Raw genomic sequence first — 21,349 nt, 5'->3', positions numbered from 1 at the left:
GAACAATGTAATTTAATAACTGCTCCAGCCAGGGCTCAATTAAGCATTTTGTTGGTCCAGGGCACCACTTTTCCGAAGGCCCTATTCTGTCACAAATATAATAATCAATTTCAAAGCGTTGGTTGGCGCACCTTCCATTTTCATAGGCTTCGAAAATCGAAAGTTAACAACGAGAGGCACATTGTACGCTCCCACTGTGGGGCGTTGAATTCAACATCCTTTGCTGAATTTTAACACCGCAGTTTGGACAGCGATGCGTAGGCCTTCTTTTCGGGGGACCCCTGAATTTCCCGTGGGCCCTAATGCGTTTCACTTGCGTCCACATAGTGACGGTAGTGTATGTAGTCATACGTCCATCTCTGATCTGTATACATTTACTCTGGCGTCCACATAGTAACGGTAGTGTATGTAGTCATAAGATTTGAAATAAGGTATTATAAATCAAAATCACGTTTCAATGACAAAAAAATGGACAATCATTTCCATGAAATACGTTTTTTGCTGACACTTCAACCATGAAATAGTAACGAGGTCAGAATCAGGGTTTGAAGTTCATCCATCCTCCACTGACAAATCATATCCAATATTTCAGCCTGACGAATAAAAACGATATTTCAAGTCTCTTTTAAAACTTGCAATTGGCTTATTATTTGTTTTAAAGGCTACTTGCAAATATGTCCGGGACTTGCTTAGGAGAAAGAACTGGAAAAACAAAACTTATTAAACTTAAAACGTTTGACTGGTTCACTTCCAACTGATGCACGGAATCCACAAATTGTCATCCAATCTGATTGTGCGACGAGAATTGATCAAAAAGCTTGAAAAATGGTTAACTCGGTATCAGGAATGGTTCGCTCAATTAGGGTCGAGGTCGACGAGAATGAATCATAGGCACCGAGTCTGCTCGTTATCGGCCTAATATGGAGGGCGCTATTTACGGGTGATAAAGGTGCACTGAACTAATTCAAGCTCCATTGAAAATAGTGTAAAATCAACCAAGTTTGGAGCCCCATGGCAGGCAACTGAAGTCCCTGAGGCCTCTCAAACAAAAATCAATGTGTTGTTTGGTCCTCCAGATTTCATTTGATTTTCAATTTTTAGTAGGTTAACCAATGAATTTTTTAATTATCCGCCCCAAACAAACTCACCCCCCAAAAAGTGAATGTTGCCAAGCCCTCCCAGCGGCCATTTTTCAAATGACATCCCTCACCTTCCTGGGGCTCTTCTGACTAATTTTCAATCCCATTTTTGTCTGCTTTGCCCCCAGATGGGTGCCCCTGAATCTACAGAGATGATCCTGAGCCATACTGACACAATCCCACCATTTCTTGGCCCAAACAGACCCCTCTTTTCGAAACAATCTCTGGGGGTACTTTTTGTACGCCTCGGCCTGGCGGAGAATTTTCCTTGAATTGGGACACTGCACCCATAAGTTTTGGAACCATATTAATAAAATACATATCAACCGACAGCAGCGGGCGCAAGACCAAAATTTAGGGAGAAGCAGTTCTGTCCCATGCTGTTTTTCCTTTTATTGTAACTTTTGGACGAGATTGGAAGCTAATTTCGGGGTCGGTTGTTGTTCTTTTCTACTGTCTTTTAAAACCTTTATAATTTATTGGGGAGTAGAAAACATATCTATATATAAAAATATATAGTCCTAGGTCTATGGGAGAAATTAATCATGGTGGGTTTTGACTTGCTAGCGCCACCAAGGCCAAAACACGACCTTTTTACTTCAATTACTTGAACATCTGTTTTCATTGCGTTGTTTCCATAGTGACAGGTTGGCCACTTCCCAACTTAATTACTGACTGAGTCCTATTCATGCATGGAGTGTCATTACCAGGAGAGATTGAATCGCTGGGCGAACCATTACTTCCCCCAGTGAAAGGATTCCTCTATGTGCATTTTGATACGCAGCTTGTCATTTTCTGGTTCATTGGAATGCTGGTAAACTGCCAATAAAACAGTAGTGTCTCCAACTCCAACTAGTGAATTGCTTCCCGGAATCTAATGAATTGCTTCCCGGAAGATACTTTCTTTGTTTTCTAAAGCATCGTATTTTGGAGCGAATGCAACCGCCTATCTTGAAATGCAGTAAATGCGTTCACCTTGTTTCTTTACATTTTCTGGATAATGCATGCAGAGATCTAGATTTTGTTTATAACAGTAACATGACGAATTTGTGTTCGCGGGAGTGGTTCCTCACCTGAAATATACGGATGGCTATTCACATAATAAGACTGTCTCCATCGGATACGCCACTGATGGCATTACAGTCAGAACATGGTGAAACAACGTACTTCTTGGGAATGTGTCAGGTTTTTGGAGCTTCTTAATTGTTTTCCCAAAGCAGAAGAGAAACAATTCTAGGGAAGCACTCTATTCAAGATTTGTAAGATTTCAGGAGATACAAGGCCTTAAAGAGTGTATTCTCCGTTCACATCGGTCTGCAAACACCGCCTTATTTGCATAATCATAAATATGATATCATTCCCACTCTAAAAAACCGAAATTCTTTGATAATTTCCAGTTAACAGTAATTGATTGTACATTTCACATTTTCTGTGTGCAAAATCTAAGAAAAAGATTATAGGACCACTATAGATGATATCTGTTGCATTATCCTAAACATTTTGGCGCAAAAATGAATTTCACTTTTGCTAACTGTGACTAGAAGTTATAGTGTGTGATATAAATTTCGAAACTACTCTGGCATTCATCGACAAACGACGCCGCGGTGGATCTGCAAGGCAAGGGGTTGGTGTTGACATTGACTTCATCACCCGACCTGTTTGGGGTTCAGGACTTAATACGTCATGAAGTGACGTCATTTAGTACTTAATAATCATCAAGTGTCACGCCCCTTTTTATAATCAAAGAAAAAAGTAGAATCCGGGCAAAGTTAATAACTTTAGACATTTCGATAACATCGATAGTGTCTGTTACAAAAAAAAGAAATTGTTAATGACGTCATCACTAAAGAAGCCCAATATTTGCCTAAAGCACTTCCTGTCCAAGGTTAACCACGGTTTCAACCCAGCACCAACACCGACAGTCTAATTCCGTTGAAAAAGCTTAACGGCTTTTACCCCTTTTAAAATAAGCCTACTTCCGGTTTCAATCGGAAGGAAGGGTCATGTCATTTGACCTACACGAGACGAATTCAAGACCACATTTTATCCTGGCACTTGCTGCAAACAGAATGTTGCGGGAGGCCGCGGTTGATTTTATATGGATTTTTATATATTTAACGGAATATTTAAATATTCAAAATTTAAATAAAAAATCAGGTGATGGCGTCATCATGACGTAAATATTTTCGAATTATCTTTGTTTTACAGTTAGTCCTTGCTGTAAGTTTGACGAGGCACGAAAACAGTGACTCGAAAACGTGTACAAAGTCATTGGGCTGAATAAATAGAAAAAAATCAATAATAAATCACTTGATTACGTCATCATGACATCATTATTCTATGCACATCTTTAGACAAGGGTCCTTCAATGATGTACGTTTGATGAAGATCCAAAGTTGCCAAGGGACTAAAGTGGGTGGTGGAAGAAACGTGTAGGGGATTTGTGTCATCATCAGAAGAAGAAAAAACTAGAGAGAAGTGTTTGTAAACAAGTACAAACACAGAGCTGCTTCGGGACTGTTTTACCAACATGATAAGTATTGTTGATCAAAGCTCTCAAACTAACCCAAATGCTGGCTTGAAAACGTGTACAAAGTCAAGGGGCTGAAATAAATATTGAAAAAACAAGAGTAAATCACATGACGACGTCATCATGACGTCATTTATTTACGATAATTTCTGTATCAAGATCTTTGTTGGCTGTCACTTTGAAAACGATCAAACATCCGAAAGGGTTCAAAATTGTGCCTTGGAAACGTGTACAAAGTTAAGGGGCAAAAAACCCCATTTGGAGAAACACCGCTCTTTTAAGTTTGTGTCACGTGATTTGCGCTTAAACTGAACAATTTTATGAAACATTACTTCATATGCAGACTCTTAGGCATATTACAAATAAAATAACAGAGCGTAAAGTACCCGATTTCTCCTTCGTTCTGATAGTAATCTTGCGCCAAAGTTAAAGACTACTTGTTCACTTTTATTAAGTAGAAAAACGTGTACAAAACCTATGGGCAAATATAAAATATTGAAAAATGAGTATAAAATAAGGCAATGACGTCATCATGACGTCATCCCTTTGAAATAAATCATGCATCAGGGTCTTTGTTGGCTTTTACTTTGGGAACGATCAAACACTGCAAAGTTACCGAAATTGTCGCTGAAAAACGTGTACAAAGTCAATGGGTTATAAACTTGTTTGCAGAAACACTACTCCTTTAAGTTCATGTCACGTGATTTGCGCTTAAATTGAACAATTTTTATGAAATATTACTTCATATTCGGACTCTTAGGCATATTTCAAATAAAATAACAGAGCGTAAAGTACCCAATTTCTCCTTGTTTTTATAGTAATCTTGCGCCAAAGTTAAAGACTACTTGTTCACTTGTGTTAAGTAGAAAAACGTGTACAAAACCTATGGGGAAAAATTAAATATTCAAAAATGAATATAAATAAGGTGATGATGTCATCATGACGTCATCCCTTTGCAATAAATCTTGCATCAGGGTCTTCCTTGGCTATCACTTTGGGAACGATCAAAGACTGCAAAGTTACCAAAATTGTCGCTCAAAAACGTGTACAAAGTCAATGGGCTAGAAACACGTGTGCAGGAAAACTGCTCCTTTAATTTCATGTCACGTGATTTTTGTCTAAACTGGGAAAAACTTATGAAATATTATTTAATATTTGCATACTTGGGTATATTTGCGATCGAACGGAAGGGAAAATTTAGTCTGATTTCTTCTTCGTTCTGGTTGTAATTCTCGGTCGAAGTTGAGGACTGCTCATGCATTATGCGGGACAATGTGTGTACAAACCCTATGTTGTGTAACAACGCCATCCATGGTTCAATATGGGACAGTTTCTTGACAATTGAAAGCCCAGGCAGGTGTGACCGTAATTCTGCAATAGCGCCCTCATAGCCTGATATAGGACAGTCCGAAAACTGTGTGCAATCTGTGTACAAAGTCTATGGGGGAAAATAATTCTTAAAAAATCAATAATAAATATACTACTTCAGTTATCACTGTGAATTTCTTTTAGGACCGTCCTTGGATAATCACACAACTATCTTCCAAGTTTGAAATTGTTCTGATTTTCCTAGGTGCCGAAGTGTAGGGGTAGAAGAAGTTGGCTGAAGAAGAAGAAAAAAAAAAAAAGGAAAAAAAAAAAACAAGACCGATTACAATACTGGTTCGGCTAAACTGCCGAACCAGCTAAAAAAGGAAAGAAAAAAAAACAGAACGATTACAATACCTGGTTCAGCTGAACTGCCGAACCAGCTAAAAAAGGAAAGAAAAAAAAAAAAAAAACAGAACGATTACAATACCTAGTTCGGCTGAACTGCCGAACCAGCTAAAAACAGAACAAAAAGAATTCCTTTTTTGCAACTTGCGAAAAAGCCAATTACTCTATACAGAGTCCAAATAAAATTTTGAATACTTTTAAATGTCTCCGAAACCAAGGAAAGTCATTTATCAACGAGATTACCTATGAAGGCAACATGCCCAAACCGCTATACCGCCATCATAATCATCAGCCCATGATTCTGGAGGGCAACCAGAAGGTTACGATACAGTAGACATCTCTCAAGTAGCCTCTATATGGTTCATATGTTGGCCGAAATATCACCCTTGGTAGGAGTTTATTTGATGCCATTAGCTGGCTCTATTATTATTTTGTTATGATAGCTGTGTACGTTTTCTTTGATAACACTGATTTATATTGTTGCTTTTGTGCTAACGGCCAGCCCTGGTGTACTTCCCAGTGGAAGGCAACATTACGACTGCGACTTAGGAGGAGCAGGTCCTATTCACATATCAAAAGACGAGGAACTTATGCCCTGGTAATTATGACGTGATCCAATCATGCGCATATAACGTACGTACTTACTGAATTCACTCTCCACTGTGCTTGGAGCGTATTGCAACATTTCAATGACCGTATCGGTACTGGCAGAAGTTGCCGCTCTCCTCTGAATTACGTACATGAAATCAAACATTGTCAGTATGCTTACGCCAAGTTATGGTTTGGGCCTCATTTTTCTGTGTTATCTGATGATAATTCTGTCTTTGAGGAGCGTCGAAGGGGCAGCATGTAGCGCCCGAGCAGTGGCCGAAGCCGGAGAGGATTTTGCCGCTCTCCGTGACAAGACTTTCACTGCATTCAGAAAAAAATGCCGAGGGAGAAAAAGAGCCGAGACCGCCTTCAGTAGCAGCTGTAAGTAGCTTTATATAATTCTTCCCAAAATAATATGTTATTCAAGAAATGTGTCAATATCAATACAGTTCCAGCTTTCGGAAGGCATTTATTCAATTTAGGCTTAAACATTCCATGTTATTTATATAGTCGCTTTAACATCGCTTGTCGTCATTGTTCATGATTACAAAGTATCCCCTCCAAACAATGACGATTGTCTGTGCATTTGATAATGTTGTTTCAAAAATATTTATCGTGGGGGGACTCATATGGTGCGACACAAAATCTGGTTACGAAAACTTAGAGCGAGAAAATTTGCTCACCGATCCACCTCAAAGTGTGGAAACAACTGGGAGGGGGAGAGGCGGTGTCGGAATGGGGCGATGTCGGAAACTTTTCAAAGAAACCTAGGTTACTTCTGTCAGAAAATTCGCTCTATTCAGGCCTACCCTCTTTGAAGTGAGCGCCTTGCACGATAGGTAGTTACCGTAATTAAGCATTAGCCTAGTCACAGTAACTTTTGTGAAGAGTCAAAGTGAGATGGGTTCACCTTGGGCAACGATACCCCGAAATGTTTACAAATGTTTCGAACCACAATTTTGTCCAAAAGAGCTCAAAATGCAATGTATACCCAAATACACTCACTGACTATTTGCTGTCCTGAGTGGCCAATTACACACACATACAAGAACGTAAACACGTAAACATGAATGTAAACCTCAGTTAACTGAAGAAAATACAATAAGCTAGGCCACTGACACATCAGCATCCTTGATCTTACCCGACAGAGCCTTAGAGAAAGTATCAAAAAGTTTCAACTGCCAAAATCGTCTCTGACAAAAACAACCGTATATCCATGGAAAAAAAGGCGGTGGATTAAATCCCCTTACAATTTTATAATATGAAAGTACTTTTTAAAATTCCCGATCTCACCAAAAAAATATTGCAACTTTCGGCTAATCACTTCGTCACTGAGTAAGATTTTTATAGACCTCATAATTATGCACGCATGCGCACAAATGTCCTTGGCGGCAAGAAGTGTGAGCGGGCCACTTTGATGATCATTTTCTCTCAGGTTTTCTGGTTATGTTAATTTTTTTTCTTCAGAAAATCCCATTGAATAGTTTTGCTATTAGTTTCTAATCTAAGCGGAATTTTTAATGCTCTGTAAAAAGACTTTATAATCGTGATTTTTCCTGTGCGCACGAGACCGCCGTTTCTTAGTGTGGACCCTTTCCATTGTAAGTAGTATAAACTACAATGTTAGTGTTTTTGGAGCCAGCCTGTCCATTTATAAAAACATGTACTGATGTTTAATGTACATGTACCAGTACTGTACCCATTCGATTCGCTGTTTTCTGCACTTGGGGAAGAACCCGATCTCTTTCTCTTTGTAATCTGCACTTTGTCTTGTACAACCCCGAACACAACAACTGGATACCATTTCTTTTGGTAATACTCCAAGCTATTACCAAGTTCAATAGTAAGCTACGTACGTACAGTATACTAACAGCCCGCTCACACGTCTTGCCGCTAAGGCTATTTGTGCGCAAGCGTGCATAATTATGAATTTATTAGTGAAGAGGTCTATGGCAGCCATGTTGGGTTGCAAAGAAAGCATAGCATAGTTTACAGGCAATATCAACTTGAAAATAATGTTTATTTATGCATGTTGCAATTGGCATGGACGGTGTTCAATGGGGATTAAACATGAGTCTGACTGGTCTGAAACGTGTAAGACCGGCTGGGCTTTCGGAAATGATATTAGCCGAACCAAAGGCGATCAGTACATATTTCCTCACCGTTTTCACGAAGAGGCAAAGTTGCCCCTAAATCACGATATCTTTTAAAATTTCTGATTTTTCTTTTCAACCTGTATAATGCCTACTACTTGGTGTAATAATTTTTTGCCAAATCCATTGAAATCAGCGAAATCACGATGATCCCCGTAGAGCAAATTTCAAATTAACCGTACTTTCTGTTCACAAAGAAACAACGTTGTCTTCCTTAGGTAATATGTTAGCAGTAAAGGGCAAAACCATGGGCACAACACTTTTGTTTTTACCGTTTTCACGAAAGACAATGTTGACTCTGGCACTTATGGAAATGCAACAATAATTGCACATGGCACGCGCTATAGCAAACACGTGTACTGTCCATGCCGTTTTAATTGACGAAGAAACAAACATCACTCAAATTTTAGCGTTTTCACGAACACAAAACGTGTTTGTTTAAAAAGTAAACACATTAAATTGATTTCTGTAAACATCGTTTTGCAGTTTTTTGTCATATAAGATCCCGGGATGTAGTATTGGATGAGGCAAAGGAATGCAATTTACTGGGAAAATAAGCGTTTGTAAAGAAGACCAACTCAGATGCGATTTTCTCCAAACTAAGTTTTACTCTCCGGCGAGACTTTTGTCTATTCGTGAAAACGGTGACGATTTATTCTATTCCGTCGCCATTTATCCATTATGTTTGTTATCTTCCTATTCTTATTCACTGGCCATTGCCGCTAGAAAACGACACAAAATAAGTGAAAGAGCGCCGTATGGTGTTGCTCAGAAAGGGGGTGGCTTTTCTTGTTTCACTGGACAATTTTCTATTCAATTTCACAAGCTATTGCCTCCATAGCATGATTTGTCTTCTCCCCAAACACCTCAAGACAGAGAACACACTTCGCGCTCCAGTCTAAATAATTATCGCTGTTGCTTCTGTGCCAAATAACAGACCTGGAGTTGGAGGTTTTATTAACAGAATTCAGCAAGTTAGAAGCCATAAATTCCAATGCTCGATGAGACCTAACAGAGAAAGTCAACAATCGGTCCTGGTAATATTGTACCTTGCTTTGGTTAAGAAGGTTACATTTGTTGCTCCTTGTAACAGTTCTAAATCACAATTCAATCATAATGTTTTTAACGTAATTCCCTCACTCAAAAAATTCCTGGGCTTCTATTACGTCGCATCAAAATAGATCTGGTCAACGGGTCAAAAATACGCCAGAAGATTCCGTTTATTATTTCTCTTATGATCTTAAATCACATTTAAAAATGGCTAAAGCGTATTTTGTCCGTTGTACTGAATTTCTTTGATCTTCAAAACCCATCGGCATGTGCGTGGGAGAGGGGAATATGTAGCTTCTTTCCTAAAAATGATATAATTTATTTCAACACTCCGCCGTCATACAAATCATCGAGTGTAATCTAGCACTGAAGTAGAAATACATGTACACATTTGTCATTGTTTGTGCCTACTTTTGTTACTCGCTGTTGATTTATCAACCGTTTTAGACCGACCTTGATGGACAGGAATGGGTAAAACTGTCTTTGATATTTGTGAATAGACAGACACTGCATAAAAGCAAGATTCAAAACAGCAATTTCATGTGCAGTATCTCGGTATAATAGCATTGTTTTCAATAGTCTGTGTTACTAATTTGAGTCCAGTCCACAGTCTGTAGTCAATGCGCTATCCAGCAACCATCCTTTTTTTACCCACGCATTAACACACATTGAGTTCTGAGAAATTATCAAGTTCAAAGCAATTCGAGGGCAATTGACTGAATACGAAAATCAAGTCGTTTCATATGTGTTATAAGATTAAATTGGCTATTTATAACGCAGGTAGTGCATGTGCATTCTAGAAACATGATGGATTTCAAATTGCTTTAGTGCAAGTTTGTAGTTACACAATTTTCTAAAATCATAGATTTCAGATTTTTAAATAGCTTTGAATAACTGACTGATTATCTAATAGAAAGGAAACAGCTATACGGTCCTCAAACATGTAATTACGCAAGTCTGGGCCACATGTGGCTCTTTTAAAATGTTGATTTTTTTGTGTGTACATTACAACAGACCCATAGAATGCTTAACGATGTCCATACAGCTGGGTCAAAGTATAATCTGCTTTATTAGGTTTTCACTTTGTCCTTTATTTATGGACCTCAAGCTGGATCAAGAGAGGGCGCTATTTTCTAAACAACAGAAGCTTCGGGTAGGTTCGAGCGACGACTACAGTTAACTATAGTTCGACTAACGCCCAAACGACGAATGGTTTGGACTATGGAAGCGACTTAATACTAGCCTGTGAAACCTGGTGTGCTACTTTTTTCAGTAGCTGGGGTACCATGATTCATGAAGAGGGGACAATGCAGTACACTATTTAAGACATTTCAAAAACGGTATTCCATTAAGTCGCTTCGATAGCTTAGTTGGTAGTGACTTGAACTACAGATTCATAGTCCCTGGTTCGAATCCGACCCATGTGTGCTATTCAATTTACCATTTTTATCATTGTGTTTGGGATTTCTTTTTTCAATTGATGCAGAAAGAGAGTCCAAGCGAAAACCCTCTAAGAGTCTTGAAAAAAATAGCAGACCAGGTTTCACGGGTTAGTATCTAGTCACTTCCTTGGACTATCTAGTCGGCCATTTGGGACAAGGCCCAATGGCACAGTCGCACCGCTGGTTATCAATAGCCGATTTCATTTATCATTGCAGAGGGAACCATTCGCATTAAAATAACTGTACGAGATTTCAATGACCATGTACGCTGCGAGAATCGCAGCAAACAGTGAAACGTGAGTATTAAACGATGAGATTTAAAAAAAATTGACCAACAAGGGTCGTTTGAGTGTAACAGAATTGCGCACGCCCATCGTTAAAAAGCATCTGACTACCGGTCGAACTATAGTTCGCGCCCAAACTTGCCCTCCTTTGGTTGGAACTGATCCCCGCTGGTTCACGAACTAGGAAATGCATGCGTTAGGGTCGCATCGCTACCAACAAAATGAACGGTCCAAACCAATACAGTGTTTTTCAAACAATGAGGATGTGCTTCTGCTCGAGGTGGATAGTTTTCACGGAGTTTCTGATGATGCATGTCTCGGATTTGGAGCGTCCGCATGGAGTGACTTCCATTATTACACAAAGAGAGAGCGCTCATTCAATAAATTAAAGGGACTGCAAAGTTAGAAACTGCAGTGAAGCTGCAGATGTCACCCTAAATGTAACTTTGCAATCTCAGAGTCAACAACCGTCTGCTCGCTGAGTCTTTGTAATGTCTCCTTTTATTTTGAAGCCTGCTCGTTTACCACTGAACCCGCTAGGCCGCACAGGTTCGATTTCGTCCTGCGGCCAATCATCCCGCCGTTTCGTTTGAATTTCAAGGTCAAGGCCAAAGCGGACGCCATAGTAGCTCTGGCAGAAAGCGAAACGGAGGCCTCTGTCTTTGCCGAGATAGGTAATACCAACACACTTCTCTGTTTTAATTTGTGATTTAATTGTGCCTGAGGCAAAATAATTAGGTTTATTTCATGTATTGTCCTCAGATTTCGAAAGGGCTTTCCATGTTTTTTACGCTTGTGTTGACTTATTACTTTTTCGCTCATAGTTGGTTTTGGTATCCACTTTTCTTAGCAAACTAATTGGTATTATGCATACAAAGTACTCCCCAAAAAGTTCAGAATTTGCCGTCCTCTGTAAGAACAAAGTGGGTCATTTTTTTTCTTGGGGGGATTTTGTTTTGGGGTACCAAAGTTAATGTAATTTTTGGCCTTTCTGAGGTGTGAGGCTGAATGTTAGGGATGGTTGCATGCTTTAGGCAGATGAAGAATAGAATTAAGTCTCAAATTCTGATCCTGTCTTTACCTGAACGAATACAGTTGTTCCAACGTCCACCACTGTGCCTATGCCTATTAAGATGTCCTTCTCCTTTCCTTTGTACATTGGAGGATGACGTTTCTCTAATTTACAATTTCTTGATTATTTGGAAGTTCGAATTCAGGGGGATATGTGTTGTTAGAAGACACACTAACAGTAGTTTTGGTAATTTTCCTGTAGCACATGCTTAAATCCTTCATTTCTTTCGACTAACCAGATTTGCTTTCATGACTTAACTCTACGTCTCAATTTTGCTCTTAAAATCTCCAGACACTAGGTAAACTTTATTCTTCTGGGTTAAATTGTGGACTTCAATCACGTCCCGTTCGCACACCGACATTGTACTTTGTGAGTAAATATACTTCTCTGTTTGTAGGAATCGGCGGCTGGTCAAATTCCAAATCATCAATTAGAGACTGCTTTTCACAGATATGCCCAATGTTGCTCGGAGACGATGCTGTACACGATGAGACAGGCATCATCAGCGATGTGGAAAGTCGGCCCTTCTGGATCGAGTACAAAGGGGGCGTGGTGACTGTCGGCAAGGGGGGACAGACGGAAGCTTTCATGGAGTGGGACGCTGACGCGTACCACATGAAATCACCCGTTTCTGTGCACGTCGGAATTTCTACCTATCGCAACAACCGTGGCAACTGGATATTTTACCAGTTTTGCCCATAAATTTGCAAAATCATAAAGGCTATGTATTAATACATGTGTCTCGTTACCGTTCCTTAGATAAAATAAGCCTCATTATTATCGTACAACCATTGTACAAAGTTTATTGGTAAGTCAGCGCTAAGGTGAAAGGAAATATAATTTCATTATAGAGCAAATACGTTTTTTCATTCGTAAAGTAATAGGTCTTAATGGTTCCTCCCTCCCCCTGCAAAAAAAGAAGAAACTATAGAGAGAAATTACAGCGAGGGCCATCAGCTGACATATTCACATGCACCTTCTGAAATTTCTTTAAGATCAGAGAAAAATGAGGTTAGTAAGAGAACGATTCATTTCAACTGCTGAATGAAATGATCCATGTTGCTCAATGCGACGTATGAATAAGGGGCACCCCGTGTTAATCCCATAGTTCTCATTAATTTTAAAAGTAAATTCTACATTTACCCATAAAAGAATTCATTGTATAGCAGACTTATCTAGCATCTTCGTAGCAACAGTCTCGTAAAGCACGTAGACTATGTGTTTTAACCTAGGGCGAAACGGGGGGGGGGGGGGCAACGGGGACCACGCCCCCCCTCCCCAAGATGACGATTTCCTTTTTTTAATCAGTCAGAGTGAAGTTATTATTTTGCTTACAGGAAATCGTTTCAGAGAAGCCGCTTAATTGTGACTTGTGCGATGAGTTCAAGCAAATATGCACAGGGGACGCTGCTTGCCCCCCCTCCCCACCAATTTAGGTTTTGGATCCGGCCTTGCTTCCAACACGCCCGACAAAGGACTATTTACACCTTTTCTCGGGTTTCGAGGGTCTAGCCATTCTGGGCAACTTTCACAAACGCGGCTTTCCTTCTACAATAACGCAGCAAAAACGCCTTAGTTCCACAACCATGCAACTGGTCTATTCTTTCGTTCGACCAGCAGCGGCTCCACCGTGGATCTTCACAGGTACCCTTTGCCAGCTGACCGGCAAAGCGGCTGCAATATGATTCAAATCAACAGACTCACTGCAGTCTGCCGTGATACACACTGATGGTATATGTTATTTCAAAAAAGCAAAGTCATTCGGGAACAAAGCATCCGCACGTGAACTTGAAGACCAACCAGGTGATCCCGCCACTGGCGTCTCTCCTCATTGAATCTGAGGGAGTAGTTGTTGTTACGGAGGGTCATGCCTTCCTCACCTTTTTCCAGTTGCTCCATTAAGTGCTTTCCTAGTTTGGTTGTCGTACCTGTACAGGTTAACGCTGCTCTACACAAGAAGCGATATCTGGAAAGCACAATCCTCGCTGGCATTTTTGTTACATTAAAAGAAAAAAGTTATCGCCCACTAACGAGGTGAGGGGTATTTGGGGGTCCCGATTTACTAGACAAGCGAGAAATTTAACCTGGCAGGCAGGTGCAGCTGTGCAAAGCTGACCTATAACAATCGAGTGTGTGCCATATTGAGTATCAATCATTTGACAGTTCTGGCAACATACCTGCACACACAAAGTTTGGTGTCGTGCACATCTTCAGCATTTACCCTCTTCTGAAATTACGTTTGCAAGAGATATTTCTTTGATGTGCAGTCTCCATGGTTAACTCAGAGAATATGATGCAAAGGGTGGTTGCCTACCGAATTAATTGCTGGCTCAGAGCCTAGCTGCACGTGCCACAAGGCCCTATTGAGTTTGCAATGCATGTTACTGTCGTCCTCAGAGGTGTCCGATCGATAGGTGAGCTGTCATGTACATGTATTTCCCTTTTGAATTAGATGAATTCACGGTCTACCGGCAAAATGTTCGTCTTTCGCTCATTATTTCTGTGTAATTTCCATTTGCTTTAAATTGGTATTAACATTAGAGGACGACTTCAAGATATGGCTGGCAGCAATACTTAATTAATGAGGATCCGTTCAATAGCAATAAACCTTTAAGCATGGGAGCTGGATGCCCGTTCTGACGTCTGCCCCCTCCTCAATTTAATAACGTCCTATGATGATGACTTCAGCTCAGTAACATCACAATTTCTTATACCTGTGGATTTATTGCATTTCCATGCATTCTCAGGATCACGAGTAACCAAAGCTTCGGCCAATGAACTTTGTTTGCTCCGTGCGTTCTAAAGCAGAAAAATTCATTTTGGGAACCGCATGCCAATTCATGGTGTGTCCTTGTTCCTGGATAGGGTTTTTACACTTAATTTTTTCCTCCTCATGAAAGGCTGTACTACTGTTTCTGGCGCTTTTAATTGCTAAAAATAGTAACGGGAATGCCTGAACTATACAGTTCTAAAAATGTTTCAACTTTTTGAACTTTAGAAGATAATTATGCAAAGGCACAATTTGATGGACATATGTTATCAAGAGCTTAATAACAATTTTATCCGTTAAATTATTCATTGCTATGGTGGAACAGAACGGCACGCTCACAGAAAACTGTTTTTACTGTATTTAGTCCATCAGGATGAAAATGCCTTCAAAAATATGAATAATGCATGTAATTGTTCAGTTCAGTTGTAATTGTTAAGTGGTAGATTGGAATAACAAATTAAAATCGATGTACTGCCAGTCGGTAAAGTTACTGAAGGGATTAAAATCAGTTAAGGACTAATTTCAATGATGGACTAATCTATTACCGGTAGTTGTCAATTGACAAATAAACATCGTCATGTAAATGGATATGACAAATTGATTTTACAGGACAAAGTCTTTGACAAAATAGTGTAGATACTGTCACTAATCGAAATTTACCTAGGGTTTGACTTCATTTTGCTTGACGATTTTTGCTTGCCAGGTTTCCTGCACTCGCCTTACTGAAAAGCACGCGACATGAATGGACACCATTTTTGCAATCAGCCTGCTATGTGTCCCTACGACTCTGTTTCACCAATAAGTTGCTTCTGCTCAAGGCAAATACACAATTCATAGCGAGAAACGCGCCGTTATTGTCAGGGTAACTGAAGGCAAAGTATAATGGCGATCCATACATCAAATAATATTTACTCCCCTCTGTGCTTGGAGCATATTGCAACATTTCAATGACCGTATCGGTGCTGGCAGAAGTTGTCGCTCTCCTCCAAATTGCTTAGCTGATACTTAACATTCACAGTATACAATGCTAACACCAAGTTATGTTTTGAGCGTCGTTTTTCTACGTTGTCTGATGATAAGTCTATTTTTAAGCAGCGTCGAAGGGGCAGCATGTAGTGCCCTAGCAGTGGCCGAAGCCAGAGAAGATTTTGTCGCTCTACGAGACAAGACTTTGACTACCTTCAGAAAAGGAATGCCGTGGGAAGAATAGAGTCGAGCAAACATCAGATTGCAGTTGTAAGTAGTTAAACCCAAATCTTCCTAAATTTGTTGGTATTAGCATAGTTCCAGCTTTTCAGTAGGTCTTAGTTCCATTCATGGCTCGCAGGGTCTATGTCAAATATACTGCCAAGCAGAATTTGTGACATCTTTCGCCAAGTTTATGGAGATCTTTATCCGGGGGGGTCTTGGCTCAAATTGCATAACACAATCTTCTCCCTAAACTTAGCATGAGAAAACTTTGCTGTCTAATCTGCCATAGGAATATGGAAACAACTGTGTCAGAAAAATGAAAGGGGAGGGAAGAAGAGGCAGTTTCATAAGGGGTTGTCGGAAACTTCTTTACATGAAACCTTGCAAATTTCAAGAATGCTCGCGCTATTTATCCTGTTTGAAGTGTGTCGTTGTGCAATTAATAATAACCCGTAATTACACACTACTACTTTATCCGTTAAACTGAATTGATTGTCCTTTTGGTACCAACTCACCGTGAAGGCCGTGCAAGTTTATGCGCGTTTGACGCGGAGCACGCTGAGTACGCGCGACAAATTTATCCGGTAAGTGACTTCGTCACAAAGGCGGACGCGCCACGATTTGCAGGCTCCCATTGGATGATCGCTGAAGTTGCTCAATGCATGTAACTCTATGTGCAGTGTATCTGCAGTGGGCGTGGTTTAAACTGAAGTGACGTCACACTTACGAACCGGATTCTGGAACGTATTGTCTTTGCGTACGCGCAGAATGCGTGCAAGAACTTGGTTGTGACCATCCGGTTTTTTCGCCGATTAGGGGTGCACTTCAGTTCAGGGCGGATTCACAGTTGTAACAAAGGCTAAGTTCGGGTGGCTTGTTCTCGTATGTTCACGACCAGCTTGATTTGTTATTCTTGATTCAGCCGCTCGAACGCTGGGAACGTACAACGGGTTATCGCTGGCAGTTAGTGACTATTAACATGCAACATGTTACGTTATTCGAGAGTTAATGTTCAGAAAAATGGGCTGAATTCTTTTGTGTTTAAACAGAAACATTCATTTCTGTGTTATGAAGAATAATTAATGATACTTTTTCAAAATTTCCTATAGTCTCTGGCTTTGTATGCCATCACTTTACTTGTTGCCATGTTTGCAGCTGTTCAAAAATCAAAATCTCACGAGTTTTTCCGTGTGTTCTTGCAAAACGCTGACGAGGAGGTGGTGTGTGATCCCGTTCCGAGAACAGTGTTCTTGAGTCGTGTTCCCGCCGTTCGAGCGCGAGAACAAGAAACCCGTGTCAAGAACAGGCCGCCCAAACTCGACCAAAGTGAGAGGGGTTCACCTGTAGCCCCAACGTTTAAAGCATTGTCGAGCAGAATCTGCTCAAAACAGCTTAAAATGCAGTGTATATCCTAACACATTCTCTAGCTCTTGCTATCCAAAGCGGTCATTAAATTACACACAAATTTCATTGACGTCACTATCAGAAGTTGTGAAGGAAAGTTAACAAGAGAGTAAACAAACCCTATAAACTTTACAATATGTAACGACTTTTTACAAGTTCCGATCTCACAGTGATAATATTGCAACTTTTTGACTACGTCTCTGAGCAAGACTTCATTGGCAGACATGTTGGACTGCACAGCAACCATACACGTTGTTTGAATAAGAACCTGTTGACAAAACAGACCAAGAAATATGTACCACAAAAGAAGGGACTAGAATTGTACCCGAAAGTGTGTGATTAGACCAACTTCAAACTGTTTTAGTTGCATGTTGTCCTTCAACAAACCAATAAAAAAACTAAAATTCAAGAATACGAAAATAAATAAAATAAGAAAATAAACTATTTAGGCGAATGCCCAAAATTGAAAAGGCTCCAACAGTGAGCTTTCTTCCTCAAACACGGACAAAACCACAAACAACAAAATGTAAAATAGTCACCGAAATACAAAATGACAGAATTTGAATATGAAGTTGACTAGGACATGTTTGAAAGGTCTACATTAATAAGAATGAAATATGTATCTGACCGGTCTGGTACATATGTATAAGATCGTCTGGGCTTTGGGAGTTGATAATGACCCAAAGACATTTTTATTCCAGTTATTAAAAAAAATTGTTTAATCCAGCAACCCCCCAAAATATTCGTATTTAAACTTCAATAAGAGAGTTGTTTCCCTGCACGACGAGAGAGTTGATTCACTGTGCGATGAGAGAGTTGTTTTACTGCGCGGTAAAGAGTAGTTTCACTGCGCGATGAGAGTTGTTTGGCAGCGTATAGAGAGCTGTTCGGCAGCGCAGTGACTCTTGTTCAAAGGCGCAGTTAGCTTTCTTAAGGTTGCACTACACTAATACGAGCCCGTATATAACAGCGCAAAACCTAGGAGAAATTACGCCGCCTAGTGACGCCCAGAAAAATGATGGCCTCAGGTACCTGAAACAGACTTTTTGCATCGCATGTTTTGTATTTTATATCTATAAATAGTCTAATTCACTCACCATCCATGCCCGTCCTACCTACTTTCCCCCTTCCAAGTTCAGATATTCTCCTTTCTATACATGGTCATGTTATTCGTTTTACAGTCTTATGCATGTTTGCTATGGCATCATGCCATGTGCTATATGATAGTTGTAGGTTTGATTACTTTTTAATTATTTTGTGTATGTATCAATTTCATGGAATTTTCTCGTTTTGATTTTTTGTCAATGCCATTTTAATTCAGCTCTATGGCTGCGAGAATATGGATAATGAAATAAAGCGTAAACCATGAATAAATAATGATAATTATGAATTCATGAAATAACATCGCATAATCACATAAAAACAGCAATATCGTGTGGAATATATCAATTTAAATGTATTGTTTTCAATAGTCTGCTTTGAGTCATTAATTCGTTTCTTGTTTATGCTGTAGCCTGCTCGTTCAGCACTGAGCCAGCCAGCCCACCTAGGTTTGATTTCGTCCTGCGGCCAATCATCCCGCCGTTTCGTTTGGAATTCACGGTCAAGGCAAACGCGGACGCCTTGGTAGCTTTGGCAGAAAGCCAAACAAAAGGGTCCATCTTTGCCGAGATAGGTAATATTTATGCACTTTTTTGATTGTAAGCTTGTTTTATTTCAGAAGCTTGTCTAGGGCAATTGTTTTTCTTTTCCCCCTTATTATCAATTGTTTAACCTTTTGATACATGAATTGTTAGTATTGTTTTAGAATTTTTCTATATTGTTGCATGTATAAATATATATATCTATATATATCTATATATATAGTCTTATAATTTGCTGGTTGATCTTTTATTTCTAACAAACCTTAATGAAATGAAATGAAGAGAAGTCCGTCAAAGTAGTCCCTTCCACTTGACATTTATAACCAACACAGTTGTTCCCTTATCCGGCATCAGGAAAAGATTCTTTCATATCGTGCATTAAAAGATTGCATTTCTCTTATCTGTAATATTATTGTCCAACAAGTTCGAAATTCAGGGGGTTTTGTATTTCTGTGTCGCTTGTGGTTTTGGGAGTGCTTTTTGCTTTTATGATCTAAACTTGCTGTCCAAATTTTGATTTTAAAACCTCCTGCCCGGTTACGCTATACTGGGTAAATCCTGTACTTTAGGGTTAGATTTTGGATTTCACTCACCCTCCGTTCACACATTGACCTTGCACTTAGCGAGAAAATGTTGTAACGACAACCTATCGGAGGCCAACCGCCAGTAAGGGAAAACGAGCTACATGTAAGTTTAGTTTAATGGTGGAAAACGGAGCAACAATGGAAATACAAAAACGAAATCCACGTACCTTTTATCAACAGTAACTAGTTAAAAAGGCGCTTCTTCACCTACAGAAAAAAATGATTAGAGCACCAAGGAAGGTCTCATTAGGTTATAAATTGGAGGAAATTACACGTTGTATATAAAAGAAATAAAAGAACATAGATGTACATGTAGTTACTGCGCAGACCATTGAACCGCTTCCAAAAAATAAAGAAAGAAAGAAATGACCCTGGTGGTGTAAAGCAACACAAACTAAGACCTTTCAAATAACAAAAGATGCATAGAAACATGGGTAGGCACCAATGTGCTGAAAATGTGAGACCAAATTACACATCACCTTCCACTACCACACCCTGGCCGCAAATTCACTCACACACAACAATGCTGCAGTCACCTTTACAGCTTGCAGTGAAAGGTATTCAAAAAGAAAGTAGCATAACTGCTTATAAAACAAAAACCAGAAAGGAATTCTTAAGACTGCAGCGAACAACCCAGACTAGCATTTATGAACACACTGAACAAAAGGGGCCGTGCCGTTCCATGGCCGTAACTGTATAGAGGGATTTCACATCAGCGCCGTCTGCTCATATCCGCATCGTAATCGAGGCTCTCTGTGTTGAACTTGGCCGCGCGCGCCCCCGGAGTCGACACAGTACATGCAGTATCTCGTTCGTATGTGATGCTACTTCAGTTTAAACCACGCCCACTGCACAAGATACACGGCCATCGCAGGTATGTTAGTTCGAGGTAATTTGCCATTATTTTTTCTTTTGATTTTACGTGTCGCGTCATCCTGAAAGACTCTTTCACCAAAAGTTGAAGCCGAAAAAGTCTGAATTTAGCATACCTTTATGTACTTTGTGTCGACTCCTTACTTTCAATCGTCTGATCGTATTAAGGGGAATTGAAGCTTACACATACAGCCTCGTTTTGAAACGCGGAAGTGCACAGATCGACACTAAAAGCATCGTATTGGAATCCCTCTATATAAAAAACCTGCTTTAAAGGAGCAACTGCTTGTCATTAAAAAGAAAGTAATAGACTCAACTTCTGTTACAGTATACTTTGTTTGTAGGAATCGGCGGATGGTCAAATTCCAAATCATCAATTAGAGCCTGCCTTCACAGATATGCGCAATGTTGCTCTGAGACGATGCTGTACACGATGAGATAGGCATCATCAGCGCTGTGGAAAGTCGGCCCTTCTGGATCGAGTACAAAGGGGGCGTGGTGACTGTCGGCAAGGGGGGACAGACGGAAGCTTTCATGGAGTGGGACGCTAATGCGTACCACATGAAATCACCCGTTCCTGTGCACGTCGGAATTTCTACCTTCCGCGTTTACCATGGCAGTTGGACATTTTACCAGTTTTGCCCATAATTTTTGCTTATCTATTTAAATGAAGTAATTGTGCTGTTTTCGAGTTTTTGCCGGTAGTTTCCATTTTGGTCACTTCGGTTTGCTTGTTCTGTGCGGAATGTTTGGTATTTTATTACTTTAATTTCATTTCTGACTATTGTTAGACTGTCAAACCATTCATTCCTGCATTTAGTTGTAAATTTGAACGAGAAATGGACAGGCCTGGATGGAGGCAAAGGCTCTACAAGCTCTGATTATCATTAGAGGATTGTTTTTCATG

General features: G+C 39.9%; 2 protein-coding genes across 2 annotated transcripts; both read left to right on the top strand.

The window, feature by feature from the left end:
• The first annotated feature begins 6,044 nt into the window (after positions 1 to 6,044).
• On the top strand, positions 6,045 to 15,328 carry LOC110984329 (uncharacterized). Its single transcript, XM_087142696.1, has 3 exons — positions 6,045 to 6,357; positions 11,418 to 11,579; positions 12,375 to 15,328. Exons 1-3 carry the CDS (start codon positions 6,126 to 6,128, stop codon positions 12,677 to 12,679), a joined length of 699 nt encoding a protein of 232 aa, XP_086998822.1. The 5' UTR covers positions 6,045 to 6,125; the 3' UTR covers positions 12,680 to 15,328.
• Positions 15,329 to 18,357: 3,029 nt separating this feature from the next.
• LOC147797592 (uncharacterized) lies at positions 18,358 to 21,090 on the top strand. The gene is made up of 3 exons (XM_087142458.1): positions 18,358 to 18,370; positions 18,856 to 19,017; positions 20,885 to 21,090. Exons 1-3 carry the CDS (start codon positions 18,358 to 18,360, stop codon positions 21,088 to 21,090), a joined length of 381 nt encoding a protein of 126 aa, XP_086998584.1.
• The last annotated feature ends 259 nt before the right edge of the window (positions 21,091 to 21,349 follow it).

Source organism: Acanthaster planci, linkage group LG10 (assembly GCF_054643075.1).
Source record: "Acanthaster planci isolate LZ-2023a linkage group LG10, COTS_SCS, whole genome shotgun sequence".
NCBI classification, from domain to species: Eukaryota; Metazoa; Echinodermata; class Asteroidea; order Valvatida; family Acanthasteridae; genus Acanthaster; species Acanthaster planci.
The sequence above is the reverse complement of the archived record's forward strand: the minus strand, read 5'-3'. Positions and strand labels throughout refer to the sequence as shown.

What these genes read in the sequence shown, in the direction of transcription:
- LOC110984329 (XM_087142696.1), top strand. Translation starts at nt 6,126, where the DNA reads ATGAAATCAAACATTGTCAGTATGCTTACGCCAAGTTATGGTTTGGGC. An exon ending in GACCGCCTTCAGTAGCAGCT is followed by an intron (nt 6,358 to 11,417) that starts GTAAGTAGCTTT and finishes TTTATTTTGAAG; the next exon opens with CCTGCTCGTTTACCACTGAA. An exon ending in CTCTGTCTTTGCCGAGATAG is followed by an intron (nt 11,580 to 12,374) that starts GTAATACCAACA and finishes CTCTGTTTGTAG; the next exon opens with GAATCGGCGGCTGGTCAAAT.
- LOC147797592 (XM_087142458.1), top strand. An exon ending in GTCCATCTTTGCCGAGATAG is followed by an intron (nt 19,018 to 20,884) that starts GTAATATTTATG and finishes ACGATGAGATAG; the next exon opens with GCATCATCAGCGCTGTGGAA.